Source organism: Pelodiscus sinensis, chromosome 4 (genome assembly GCF_052426305.1).
Source record: "Pelodiscus sinensis isolate ZL-2025 chromosome 4, ASM5242630v1, whole genome shotgun sequence".
Lineage (NCBI taxonomy): Eukaryota > Metazoa > Chordata > Testudines > Trionychidae > Pelodiscus > Pelodiscus sinensis.
Window position 1 is genome coordinate 61,507,528 of NC_143055.1, and position 14,945 is coordinate 61,522,472.

The 14,945-nt window shown below is 39.7% G+C and overlaps 1 protein-coding gene across 20 annotated transcripts in view; it reads right to left on the reverse strand.

Annotated features, from left to right (window-relative positions):
• TENM3 (teneurin transmembrane protein 3) overlaps positions 1-14,945 on the reverse strand; it is a 2,279,325-nt gene that overhangs the window by 67,588 nt on the left and 2,196,792 nt on the right. For all 20 annotated transcript variants that reach the window (XM_075930245.2, XM_075930244.2, XM_075930249.2 and 17 more), the window contains 5 exons: positions 14,140-14,356; positions 12,613-12,732; positions 11,891-12,152; positions 1,916-2,183; positions 1,217-1,360 (listed from right to left, as the gene is read on the reverse strand). In XM_075930245.2, coding sequence (XP_075786360.1) covers positions 1,217-1,360; positions 1,916-2,183; positions 11,891-12,152; positions 12,613-12,732; positions 14,140-14,356 — 1,011 coding nt within the window. The remainder of the gene's footprint in view (positions 1-1,216; positions 1,361-1,915; positions 2,184-11,890; positions 12,153-12,612; positions 12,733-14,139; positions 14,357-14,945) is intronic.

Consider the following 14,945-nt stretch of genomic DNA (forward strand, 5'->3'; position numbering starts at 1 on the left):
GGGACGATGATGTCACTACTTAGCGCTGCGCGCACAGTCAGTCAGTGGTGCGATCGCATGTTATATACCACTGTAAATCCCCATACTCAGTCTCAGGGAGCGTGGATCATGTCGGTGACTGAATATGAATATACTAGCACCGTGTCGGACAAAGTCAAAGCTTCAGCTGTCAAACCATTTGCTTGTATGGGAGTGTGCAAGCAGTGCTCTCGTGAATACTTTACTTCTGTATAGTCGCGTGATTCTTGTATTTAAAATACAACCATGACAAATATAAATTGACTATGATAGATTAATCTACATATCATGACCTTGTTTAGCATTTATTTATTGTTATCCTTTCTTTTTTGTGGTTTACTTTTCAGCTCCATATATGAGACTGTTATTAGGGGTTCCGCAAAATTATTTCGAGTTTAAAAGGGTTCCACGGCCAAATAAAATTGGGAAACACTGCTCTATGGTATACTAACCAAGCTAATTTAGACTCAATGGAGAGTTTTGGTGCATGATTTGGGACAGTGTTTCTGAGGCAAGATGACTGTCTAGTGTGCGCTAGCAGTGAGGCTTCCCTACTGAAAGGTGAAATCACAGAGAGCTGAATTAAGTGGGGAAGCCCTGAAGACATTGGCGTGGAGTGACTGGTGAGGAGCAGTATGGCCAATGGGGTGGCTGGTGAGGACCAGTGTGACCAGCGGGGCAGCTGGTGAGTGCCAGATCAATAGTGTGTGTGAAGAGCCAGTTTTGGTGGTGTACTGTTGGAAAGAAATCCCTAGGTACTGAACTCAGTCCTCGTTGGTGCCAACTCTATCAGGCAGAAGGATTACACTTAGGCATGATTTTTAAAAAACCAGGGCCTCCTTAGTGTCGCACACATACGCACATTAAAATATTAAATACATATCAATAGAAGGTTTGAAGATTGGTATGAAGATAAAATTTTATAAATAAAAAAAATTAGTAACATACTTTTCATTGGGACACTTTTGTTAAGTAAAATTCCAAAGGCTTATGTCATTTTATAAGGGAGAAATATGGCATGAACTGTAAATCATGGAGCATTTAACACACATAAAATACTCAATTATTTCCTACTTTACTCAGGTATGGTACTTTTTTTAACCCAAGTAAAATATTTGACTAATTATAACAAATGTGTTTAAAGTAAGGCCATGACAATAAAACATTAAAATTAACAATGACAAGAATATATCCTTACCATTCTGAACATCTAACACATGATGTTTATCCAATGTCCAACCACCCATGTTAGAGGCATCCAGTTCATATCCCTGCAAAATGGCAGTCCGCTTTTCCCAGAGAGTTAGATCCAAACAAGACTCATATTCATAACCTACAGACACTGGAATAATAATAAATCCCATTTTATATTCTAAACCATGCTTGAAAAATGAAATTTTGTTGAAAAATTGCCTTTATAGTCCTATACTATAAGTTTGTGACCTTTCTGCCATCACAAATTTTAAAACTATATCTCATTTATCATACAGATATTGTTAAAAAATTTCACAATTTAAAGAAGTAATTTCAGATGATTAAAATGATCTTGTTTTTAAAGACTGCAATAGACTAAGTCTATCCAAAAAGAGGAGTATAGTGAAGAATGGTTTTCTTTTGATTTATCACTGTGTTTAAAATGAGATCCACAAAAACTATCGACAATGGGCCTACCCTCAAGTTTAGTTTTTATTCTCTGGTAAAAGTCACTTTGTACTCTTATTTCATTTTGAAACAGATTTTATTAGAAAAAAGTTTGCCTTGCTTCATTCTAACACATTTTACTACAGTGCTGTCATGCTAAATACTTTCTGATGAACAGATATGGTAAATTTAAAATTAATACTATTATTCTAAATCAACACCACACATCATTAAAACAGTATCACTCTGTACATACCAACAGCTTCAGATAAGCCATAGACCTTCTGGTTGTATGCATCCGTTTTATCCCATATGAATGTGTAAGCCAGATTTGGTGATGCAGGGAACCATTTCTGGAAAAGTCTTCCCACCACTGCCACCATAAGATGAACTTTCATTAAGTTAAATGGTATAACGGACTGAGTCATGGTGATCTTAAGAACTGATTTATACCCTGCAGCTCTGGAGCTTAAGTATGATAATTTCAAATCAGTTCCTGGGATTGTAGTCTCTTCATGAAGTACCTAATTGTTGATAAAGAAACATTACAATAATTTAAATTATTTCCAGGTTAAACTGAATATAGTAGTATTTTAAAATCATACCACAAACAATAGTGTATTAAAACCCATAATGAATCAGTGTCTGCATTTTAATAAGTAAAACAAAAGAAATCACAATGTTTTGCTTCTTCTTGAAGACATCCATCCTAAAGTCTTTTTGTTATGTAGCTGTTATACTCTGTTGCAAACTTTCAAAGACTCATGACCTTGCAAAGACCTCTCTCTTTTTTGGAAGAATATTTCCAATCTCTTTTCTCACAAGTTTTGTCAGCGAAGCATCCTCTTTCTGTCTAAGTGCACTGGGCAAACAGCTTCTTCTGAAGCCACGCTCCATGCTGTGAATCTGTAGTGCATGCAGTAACTGTGATACAACTAGCACTCTCCTGATCAAAGCTAAGTGAGTGCTGGGCATCTGAGACCCAGCAATCACTCCTGCATGTCCCTGCATGAATCTGACAGCGCTCTTCTGGAATAAACACTTAGTTCACTCAGAGGTAAAAAAGGTTCTTGAAGCAACAACAACAACAAGCCTAAGTAACCATACATTGTGACAAGTCAATTTTACTGTAATTAAGAATGCAATTATGAAGATACTTGTTAGCACAGAAAAATAATTCCTTTTTTCCATCCCTTGTCTATATTGTCTATTTAGATAATAAGCTTTTCTGGTTATTGCTTATTGGTAGTTATTGCTTACAATGGGGATATACAGCCACAAGCACAATGGGGATCCAGGTTTTGATTAGGGCCTTTATTACTGTAGTACAGTTAAAAATAATAATAGTTGTGTTTTATAGGATGGGTTTTGAATATCAGTCTTATTTTTGAATTGTAAATATTTTAATATTTAATATCTACAGCTTTCTTCCATTTTTTGCAAAGACAGAGATGCAGGATGCCTTAAGGAAAGCTCCCCTATATTTCCTGCTCAATTTTCACTCTTCTGACATCATCTCACTGCTTTCTCAAATCAGAAAGGTTCAATTCTGTTTTTAGAAGTTTCCTCCCTCCACTGAGAATTAGAGTTTGTGCATGGTAGTAGGACATGAAAGGTTTCTGCCTTCTATGGGTTAAGATAGTCCATCATCTTTAGTTCACTCAACACTTTAACTGGCAATGGGAGATCTACTCTAGAAAAATCCTCAGATGTAATTTTAAAACTGTTTACAGTTTAAGAGGGTCCAGGGACCTTGCTTATTGAGTTGAAGAGGACACAGATGTCATGTCATAATATCCAATAACTGATGGAAACTATATTAAGAAAGATTTACGTGGCATTAACTATATTTTTCTCATTCACCACTCTCTGACCAATTATCACTGACGGCAACTTGGCTCATCTAACAGGAATCAAGGATGGAAGAAGGCTGTCATTTAAGTCAGGTATATATAGGCAAGCAGCTCTCTTCTCTAACTTCCCACACTGTGTAGAATTTCGTATCATAGTAGAAAGGAAAGGAGGACTAGGATGGGGAACAGATTACAAGGACAAGCCCAATTACTGATAAGCAATTGTTAATTGTTAAACATCTGCTCTTCCCCCTTCACCACTGCCAGCAAGTGACATACAGTACTGTCATTAAAAAAAGTGCTTAAAATTGGTGATATTTGTGTTGCTTCTTAAAATTGCATGTGCAGTGCATTGGCCCAAGATGCAGAGCATATAATGGATGAGCCTCTGAACTGTAGGGCAAACAAGTCTTTGCAGGCTAAAAATATAAAAACCCAGACAGAGACATAAGCAACAGAGGATCTTTTCCTTTACAAAGACCTTGAAGGCAAAACAACTCTCTAAGATGTTTGAAGGACTCCCACGCTGCACTTTAAAGCTGAACTAACAGATGCTGTTTTCTTTCTGGGAGAAAAAAGAAACTTGAGAAACAAAGGGAAATAATACATCCATAAATGAATACAGTGTGATGATTCCTGTTAGCCTCAAAGTTTACTCAAATCTCGTGCAAGCAAAAAGAGTAGATGAGTAGTGCTAAGTGCCAAAGCATCCGTCACCCTCATAGCTGAGAGAGAACAGAAAGTAAACAGGCCATGGTGGTGGGCATTTTCACAGAGCTCTGCGGTGGGTTTGGGTGGCTGCCTCGTTAAGGCAATTTTCTTCCTGAGCTAAAAAACTGACTATTGCCAGGGCAAGATTCACAGAGGGGGTTTAGGTTCAGCATTGCAACTCCTAAAGTTTGGCACTCTCTGCTTTGTAGAATCCATAGTACTGAGGTATACACTCAAGTGCCTCATACAATGCATGGAATCTAGTCATCTGACAATAGGACTCCTAGCCAGCAAGCTGAGCAAGGTGCTGCTTATATTAACCATGGGAAATGCCAAGGAATAAGGTGTATCCTAAGCATTGCCCCTCAAAAGGACTTAGGTACCTAAATTTAGGTCAGTGGGAGGTGGCCATCTTTGCTTGGAATTTACAGTCAGGAACCCTCTGCTGGAGTGAGGCACCTCCTACTTGCAAACAGAAGCAGGAGAAGCTGCCATAACCTCTCTCATTCAAACACCCCACTTTGTATGATCAGGAAAAGGGGTCTGAATCCCCATCTGCAATCAGCATATTTACAGATTACAGAGTTCTCTGCAGTATAAAAAATAAACTGATGGGCCCAAGCTGTAGAGGATAAACCCTGGAGATATTTGAGTGAGAGAGTAAACTTGTTGAAATGGTATGTACTTAGAACTGGATGAAGTTCTCCAAACATTAAGAAAAGTCTTTAAAAGCTCCATTGTGGTTTCTTCTCAAATTATTGTAAGAGATCCGGTGAGCAGGAAATAAACAGCTAGGCTGCCAATTAAGACCAAACAAATACAGGCTTAGGAGTTTATTGTATTTACTACAAGGAACAAGGATTTAAAACATTTCATACTAAATTCACAAGTGTCTCCAGATGTTATGATTTAACAGCTGTAACATAAGATTCATTGGCTGAAATCCTGTCCCTGTTGATATCAATGGGAGTTTTGTCTCTGGGTTCAATAGGGCCAGTATTTCACCTCTTATAAACGTTTGCAGGCGGACTCTTCCAACATCGTCTGAACAAAATGCAGAGTCAGAAGAGAAGGAAGAGAGCTCTGGACCCTAGTACTACTTTAATAGCCCTCATCCACAGAACTGAATAAAGACCACACACACCTGCTAACTGGTCTCTTCAGCATATAATTCAAACCCCTAAAAATGCTACTTCCCGACCCAATGTAAGTGAAAAGAGTAGAACCCTGAATCAACCTAATTCCTTTGAGCATCAGTGGTACTGAGTCATGGAAACATATGGGGAAGGGAAGTCACTAAATTTCAACTTTAAAATAGCTCTTTGTCAGGGCCACTGAAAGATTCATCCCCACAGCAATTTGGTGGGTTAAACATACCAGGGCAAGGTTTAAAGTAGGGAAAAGAGCTACTTGTAGTTATGTTGTTTGAGAATCTCCTCCTAAGAATGGAGGGTGAAAAGGGGTGTAGCATGGAGGTTTTGGAGGAGGCAGGGAAGTAAATTCAGTTACATAGCTGGAATGGATGATGTCTAGTACGCACCTGACCATGGTTTTTGTACTCCAGATGTGGAAAAAGAGTGCTAAATGGTGCATGGAAATTGGCAGATGGTAGCTGGTTTGCAACTCTTGAACATCATTTACATGAGGGCTGAGATTGGGATGATGATGTTGCTACAGCATTGGAATGATGATGTTGCCACAAAGAGGCAGGGAAATGGAACTTCTGAACTCAGTGACTCTTAAGACTGCTGGAGGTAAAACTGTTGAGTCGTTGGTCCAGGCATGTATGATTGCCTATGAAATTTTCTCTTTAGGCATGTTTATATATTCCCAGGGAGTGGAGGGTGGCCCTGGACTCCTTTCTAGTGTTTGAGAACAGAGGAGTTTCAGCAAAGGACTGGTCATTCAGAGTGTTCTAAGACCTCCTCATGAATCATAGAACACTAGAACTGGAAGGGACCTCGAGTGGTCATTGCGTCCAGTCCCTTGCCCTCATGGCAGGACCCAGTATCATCTAGACCATCTCTGATAGATGTCTATCTAGCCTGCTCTTAAATATCTCCAGATATGGAGATTCCACAACCTCCCTAGGCAATTTATTCCAGCGTTTCACCACCCTGGCAGTTAGGAAGTTTTTCCTAATGGCCAACCTAAACCTCCCTTGCTGCAGTTTAAGCCCATTGCTTATGGTTCTATCCTTAGAGGCTAAGGAGAACAATTTTTCTCCCTCCTTCTTGTGACACCCTTTTAAATACCTGAATATTACTATCATGCCTCCTCTCAGTCTTCTCCTTTCCAAACTAAACAAACCCAATTCTTTCAGTCTTCCTTCATAGGTCATGTTCTCTAGACCTTTAATCATTCTTGTTGCTCTTCTCTGGACCTTCTCCATTTTCTCCACATCTTTCTTGAAATGTGGTGACCAGAACTGGACAGAGTACTCCAACTGAGACCAAATCAGCGCAGAGTACAGTGGAAGAATGACTTCTTGTGTCTTGCTCACAACACACCTGTTAATGCATCCCAGAATCATGTTTGCTTTTTTGCAACAGCATCACACTGTTGACTCATATTTAGCTTGTGGTCCACTATGACCCCTAGATCCCTTTCTGCAGTACTCCTCCCTAGACAGTCACTTCCCATTCTGTAGTGTGAGACTGATTGTTCCTTCCTAAGTGGAGTACCCTGCATTTGTTCTTATTAAACTTCATCCTATTTACCTCAGATCATTTCTCCAGTTTGTCCAGATCATTTTGAATTATGACCCTATCCCCCAAAGCAGTTGCAACCCCTCCCAGCTTCGTATTAGCTGCAACCTTAATAAGCATACTCTCTATGCCAATATCTAAATCATTGATGACGATATTGAACAGAACCGGTCCCAAAACAGAACCCTGAAGAATCCTACTTGTTATGCCTTTCCAGCAGGATTGTGAACTGTTAATAACTACTCTCTGAAGTATGAAGCCATGATTCATGGCACATCACAATGGCAGTAATCACTGTCATTGAATATGTATCTGCTGCATCTACTAGTGATTGAAGAGTGGTCCTGGTAACCAACTTGCTTTCTCAGTGAGAGTATGAAATCTCTCTCGGTTCTGATGCAGAAGCTAGTTGATGAAGTCTGTGAATTTGGAATCATAGAACTATAGTACTGGGAAGAACTAGAGATCTTCTAGACCAGTCCCCTGCATTTCTGTCAGGGTAATCATACCGTGCCATTAATACTTGGTAACTGGCCACCTGGAACTAAAGTCTAGTAGAAGTGAAGACTATCCCTCCCAATAAAGCAGGTAATTTAAATCTTTATCATCTGGAGTAGATCTATTGTTGTCTAAATCTGTCTGTGGCAGCCCTGACAACAAAAGAGTTTGGGGCAGGATGAGAAAAGAGAAAGTCTGCCCTTTTGTCTTGGGACAAAATAGTTTTTCTGCCCTCTTGAGGATAAGGGCACAGGTGGCTGGGGAATGCCAGAAGGTACTAGCGTAGCTCCATTAACAAGAAGTACTATTTAGCTGGACCTAGAGGACTGGAGAATTTATAGGGAGGATCCTGAACCTTCCTCAAGTAAGATCTGTAGCTCCTCTGCAACCCAACATAATCTTTCCTGGAACTGTTTATGGTTGTTGGAGGACTTGATACATTGTAACAACTGCTTCATTGGGAGATGAAGACGACAATCTTGGCAGTACCAGCAGATCCATCTTATAATCTTGCTCTTCCACGGGAGCAGGAAGGAGCTGTCCTCTTGCTGGGGATGGATAGACTGTCTAGATCACGTTGATTATGCTGCATGGTTCAAGTCTTATGGTGCCCTGTACGGTCAATAAGATGGGTCAAAGGTTGGTTGTGGTGGTTCCCACTGCATGGGAAACAAACAATTCTGAGGCAAGTGCTGATTTGGAGGTTGGTTTCAGACCAGTCCAGGCCCATTGTCCAGGCAGGCATACCTTAGAAGAGATGACAGTTCAGGAAAAAAATGCTGATTCTAGATCCATTAGCGGTACTAATGGGTTCCGTTGGAAGTAAGCCATGACTAGATGATGGAATGGGAGACGGACTCTTCCCACAAGTTGCATCTCCTTGTGGAGTTGTGAGGAAAGGATTTGGTGGTGATGGAAGAGAAGAGATGCTAGAGAATAAGTGTCATCAAGTAGAGCATAAGACTCTGCTCTCTGGAGTGTGAGGGGGGTCTTGTCAACCTAAACCAACAGAGCTGGAGAAATTAGTGTGTAACACAGGAAGATGAGGCAGAGCCTGTATCGTGGTGGGTGAAGCTCTTGATAGTTCTCTTTTATCAGAGCTGTCAGTTCCCAGAATGTAAGAATAGTTAGTACCAGTTCCCAGAATGTAAGAATAGTTGATGTAGTCTGGTACTGCCTGAGTCCTGGATTTGAGGATTTTCTTGTCACAATCTTAAGACTTAAGACATCCTGAGTCTTCATGGGCTGAGCAAGACGATTTCCTCAACTTAGGTAAACTCACATCTGACTTCTTTGAAGTGGATTTAGAGGAAAATTTGCTCTCATATTTAAGAGAATGCTCTCTGCCCTCACGACAAGAAACTGGTAAAAGATCTGCGAGGTTAGATTCCCTGAGTCTAAAGTCAGGGAACAAGTGGCAGATATGCGCAGAATCCCAAGGCAGTCAAGGCAGCATTAATGGTCACCATTGAGCGAGAAGCAACATGGACAGAAAACACAGATTTGAAGCCCATATTCCTGGGCATAGTTCAAGATGGAGAGGAATTCCTCTTGATTGACAATCTAACTATTAAACCATCAAATTTAGCTACAATGATCAGATAAAACTCTAAAACATTTTATAAAATATATACGTATGTATTTACAGATCAAAGGTTAAATGAAGATAAAACTCCAGATATTGCAGGTGCCAACCCAAAACATGCGGTAAAAAGAAACTGGAGAAGTGCCCAGTCCATTCTGCCTTTTTTTCCCAAGTTGGAGGCACCCTTGCAAATCAACAAACATAGCTGACAAGAATCCTCTGACTCTGGGCACGTGTGTGGCCATGAAGGAATATCCGTAGGGACCAGCACTCAAAGAACATTAAGTTTAGACTCTGACACATTATACTTGTTTTAGATGTAACAATTTATATTTCCATTTGTTATCCCTACTCATTAACCTTAAATCACAATCTTTGATAATAAAATTATGATTATTTCACACGTGTACCAGTCTAGCAGAGTGTATGCTGTTTCTCTAGAGGCAGCATACCTGGTCATTTCTGAGTGTTTTCAGTGACAGGGGCAAGCTACTACTGGGGGGAGGTGTTCACAGTGACTTAGGGGCTAAGACACTCCTACTGCTAATCTGAAAAGCTAAGCAGAAGGCAGAGCCTGAGGCAATTGTTTAAGTGGGCAAACAAATTAGGATGGCAGGGAGCCGACCCCAAGTTTAGCACCAGAAAGTCTCTCTCTCACTGAGAGAGGGGGAATAAACAGTCTCAGGAACTATGAGAAGTGTCATACCATGATCCAGTACTCCCACTCCAATTATTCTTATTCACAGGGAAACAGCTTCAACAGGAAAGATTGAAAGAGCGCCACATTAGAATATCCCATAGCCCCGCTGTTGCATCATTTGACAGAGAACAGCTTCCTCTTTAAATCCCTTCTCCCCTGAGGCAGCAGGACTAGAACTGGGGGTCTGCCACATCTCCTGCAAGTACCTTAATCCCTGAACTATAAGTTAGGAGGATGCAGCAGTGCCTAACTGCAAAGCTCACTTATTAGGAGCCATTCCAGTTAGCGCTCTGAGTGTGCTTACCAGATCAGGCCCTGCAGGCAAGCTAACTGGGAGAATGAATATCTTTCTCCAGTCTGTGGAACACTCTGGGGCTTGGCCGTCTGGATGCCTAGTGAGGGGCTTCAGTGCACATATGCTCAGGCAGACACATAGGTGCCTGGGGGATTTTTACTGCAATCATTTAGGAGCTCAGCAAATTTAGTTGCCTAAAGGGCTCAGTGGCTGATTCTGAGATTTAGGCACCTAAAGTAGCAGTTAGATTTCTAAACTAGTCTTCGGAAACAGTACCTTTAAGGGATGATGAAGCGTTATATCTATGGTTAATGCAGCATACCATTCTCCCTGGAGTGTGGTGCTGAGTGTTGCCAATCCACATTAGCAGGATGGCAGATTAGCAGGGAACTGGGGAATGGCTCCTCTATATTTTCCGTGCCAACTCCAATCTCTCCTATAGTAAATCTGGCTTTGATTCTTTTCAGAAAAATAATGGAAAGCATCCCTCAGAAATTTAATGAATAGTTTTTTTAATAGCATAAGCCACAAATCTGATTTTATACGGGGTGATGTAGCATTATGCACGGTACTTGTGAGATGAGAACCTGACCCTTATGGTGTATATTATTTCTTGAAATATTTGTATAACTTCCATTAGCAGAAATAGGATACATGTGTATACATTAAGTGGAGAAAACAACAGTTTAATTATTAGCTTTCTGCATGTATAATTAGTGTTTTAACTTAATCAAAAAGTGCTCACATTAGGACAGGTCAAACAATAAGCTATGTATGAAGATGGCTTTTTAAAAAAAATATATGCATATATAATAAAGACCTTTTAAGGTTCTTTACAACTAGCACTATACATGGTTACTTTTATCTTATTTTATAATATATTTGTCATTACCTATCACTTTTGGAAACAAATCTATCATTGCTGCCACCAGGTCTGCTGATGGATCAGAGGGAGGGGGCAATTGCCTTGGGGTCTGAGGCTTCTGGCTGCTGTTAGCGTGGCTGTAGTGGTGGCCAGAGCCCCCGACCCTTTAAATTGTCACTGGATTACCATGAGGTGCACTCGAGGCAGCGCTGAGAGCTGGTTGCCCGAGCCCTGCCCCTTTTGTCTGAGGCTCCACCCCCTTAAGAAGCACAGCGCCACCCCACCCCCCCAAATACACACCCTGCTTAGTGGCCTGGCAAATCTGTCAGCCTCTCTGGCTGTTGCAACATGAAAATCAGAGCTGTTTTGGAATGGATTGTATTATGCAAATAATTTTTGACCTAAGTGAAGGATTAAAGCATATACTGGGTAGCATAATCTAGTCTTAAATGTATTTAATTGTAATTTGTTTACACTTCACCAGTTCCTACCATGAACTGGCATTTAGTAGTTTTGTCCATTTTGCAAAAGCTCTAAATACAACAAATTTTAATTGCACCTGCTAAGTTCCCATCAGGAAGCAAGGACATTTCTTCCTGAAGAGCTATGAACACGTTTGACATAAATTATAATGAAGCAAGCAAGCAAACAAACAAAATAGCTATTTTTAGCAGAAAATCCTCACAAAAAAAAAAGGCAAAGCAAGCAACAGAGGAAAGGAGCAGAGGGTGAAAACTCAGAGAAGGGCGATGGCAGGGCCTTGTTTTCTAGGGGTAGGTCAAGGAAGTTTGGTTTTGTGCAATTAGAAAGTTGGCACCCCTAGGGTGTACAAGTCAGGTATTTGCATGTGTGATACTTTCATGCACCTGATTTTGACTAAATAATATCAACATTGATTTATTCACATGCAGGATTTATTCATCATTCTTTATTATAAATCAGAAGTTTATGTCTTCTTTATGTCAATTTAAAATACACCCAATAGAAAATATTATTTAGCTTGAAGCACACTGTACCTGTGTCTCAGGGATAATGGGACTGTCTTCAGGAGAAATCCTAAAGAAGGTAGATAAAGGTGATGACACAATGACAGGGTTTGGCCTCACAAATCCACTCAGATCACAGCTGGGAATGTCATTCTCTTCCTTCTTCATGACCAGGGTATCCATGACATAAAAGACATTCCATGGAATCCACACTGTGTGATATTGTGTGAGGAATGGTGATCGTTCAAACACCAGAGTTAGTGAGGCACCACCATTTGCCACCAAGTCAAACCTAAAAGAAATTGTAGCATTATTCAGCAGAGTATAAACAGAAGTCACATACTGTGCAAAGCTATTTACAGTTTGTATTTTATAGATCTGAAGTCTTCATCCTGCTGCTCTCATTTTATGCCAGTTTAACTCCACTGGAAGCAATGGAGAAGTTAATCAAATTACATTAGTGTAAAATGGGGTAAGAGAGTGGGGAATATGGCCTCTATGTTCAAATAAACAAGAACATTTTCCCTTTCTCAAAATTATAATTAAAAGACAATCAACGCATAAGAAAATGTCTTATGATTGTTTTCTACAATATTTACAAAAGGAACAGCTGGAAGTAATAGTGTCTACAATTTTCTTTTCAGGTCTACATTTTTAAATCCACAAACAATAACTCCTGGTGTAACAAGCCTCTCTAAGTAAAAATACAGTGTCCGTATTCTAATCAGAGAAATGGGTGGCAGCAAACTCACATTCCATCTTGGCGAGTGATTGTGTAACCGTATTCTGGATAATGTAAAAAGGAAACATTAACTCCAATGAGCGGAGTTCCATCAGCAGTTAATACTTGGCCCCTGATGACAGATGCAAGGCTGTGGGAAAAGATGCTGAATTAGAATATGCATTTATTTTCTGAGATATTACTAGCTTGATTATCAACAATATAACTTAAAACAAGCATACCATTACATAGGAGCTATGTAATCAATGCTGAAACACTTCCAAGACATTGCTCTCTAATTTACATTCTCTAGCTGCTTCTATATTTGTCCTGTTTTAATTTGGTGCAGATTGTATTTAGAGAGTTACCATGCCCTGTAATTTCGGGGTGCATTTTTAAAAACTTATAAACTTTTCCTTCTGAAAGTCGTATCTCTGGCACTTTCGTAAAGAAAAAATGTACTTTCCAATTAATTACAAGGCAATCTGTAACTCTGTGGGACCAAGAAGTGTAAAATTTAAAAAGAGCAATAAAGAACATTTGTACACCAACTTTTAATCAACTGTGATGCCCAATTGCATTAGTGTTACTAACTGCAGAATCAGGAATGCTAGTGTAAGTCATCTTCTTTCACTCAGTGCGATATAAGACAACTGCTTTCAATTACTGGTTTATTTTTAGGGTGGGCATCACTACTCTGTAAAAGAACTAGTCAAACTGTGCATGCAACTGTACGGTCATGCACTTAACAGTCCTATTACATTAATTCATAGGCTGTGTCTACATTGGCATCCCTTCCCGGAAAAGGGATGCTAATGTAGACTTCGGAACTGCAAATTCCGTGGGGGATTTAAATATCCCCCACGGCATTTGCATTTACATGGCTGCTGCTTTTTTCTGGCTTGGGGATAAGCCGGAGAAAAGTGCCAGTCTAGACGTGATTCTCTGGAAAATAAGCCCTTTTCGGGAGGATCTCTTGAGAGTAGAAATAAGAGATCCTCTGGAAAAGGGCTTATTTTCTGGAGAATCACGTCTAGACTGGCGCTTTTCTCCGGCTTATCCCCAAGCCGGAAAAAAGCGGCAGCCATGTAAATGCAAATGTCGCGGGGGATATTTAATTCCCCCGCGGATTTTTCTATTCTGAGGTGTCTAATCTGCATCCCTTTTCCGGAAAAGGGGTGCAGTGTAGACACAGCTACAATGTTTATTATTTACAGTTCTCAGCTTAAGAAGTGCCCTCTTGCCTTTCCTTCTGAGGGCAGTTTCACTGTTTTGATATATTGTCAACTGAGCTAACCCAAATAAACCAAGATGTAGTTAATCTTGAATGGCCCAGGTGTGAACGTGGCAAAGTGTATGTAACTTGCTAGTGCTGGCAATTGGAATTTTTGTAAGTAGTAAAATAGTCATATTAATAGATTTTTAAAAAAAGTAAATGATGCATTTATTGAAAGTCCACAAAATATCACAATTGCAGGGACCCTCCTAACAACATAAAGCACATATACACTTCAAAAATTCATTTATGTTCCTGAAAGACTGATTTATTCACATTCACCTCTTATTGAAAGGACTTTCCCCAGGTATTACATGAGTGCTGTCTGGGCCTGTAAGAAAACTAATCCGGTCATAAAAAGATTTGGCTGCTTGCTGAGATGGTGATTGTTGGCTTTGGCTAATGATATCTTGGGGATCAGGCAGTCCACGACAATAGGGCTGATTTTGGCAGGAACTCTGCAAGCAGCAGTCTGGATCCATGCAATCAATTAATCCATCTGTAGTGAAGAAATTCAGACAAATTAACAAATACTTCTTCCCGTTCTTTGATATCTGAATGAGCAATTAGACACAATTTTCATACACACAGAAAGATTTAATAACTATTACAGTATGAAAGAATGTTAGTAGTTAAGATGTTTAAGAATTCACTTTCAAGAAATTAAAGGCCCAATTTTATACTGGGCTCTCAATCTTTTACGGAAATCAAAGGGTGTTGAAGCTACTCAGCATCTTGCAGGTTTAGTCCCTATCTTAAGAATATGCACTAAGATTTTGCTTATTTAAAACAAAACACAGCCTTTAGACTCTACAGGCATCACTAACTTATAAATATTAAATACTTTTTATGGGGGGTTAAGTAGCTTTTATGTAAGGTTATCTGGTATGCAAGGAAGAGAAACAGGTAACTCCCACTCGGCTGCTTTCTTGAAACTATATAATGTATCTGTTCTGCCCGTAGCTTTAAATATTAAACAATGTTTATCAAGCTAGATTTTTTTAAAACTTTGGAAGAAAGGGTTTCTTGCTACTGGCAAAGGTAATCTCCACAAGTCTTTTGCATAAAATGTATGCGAGAAGATCTAT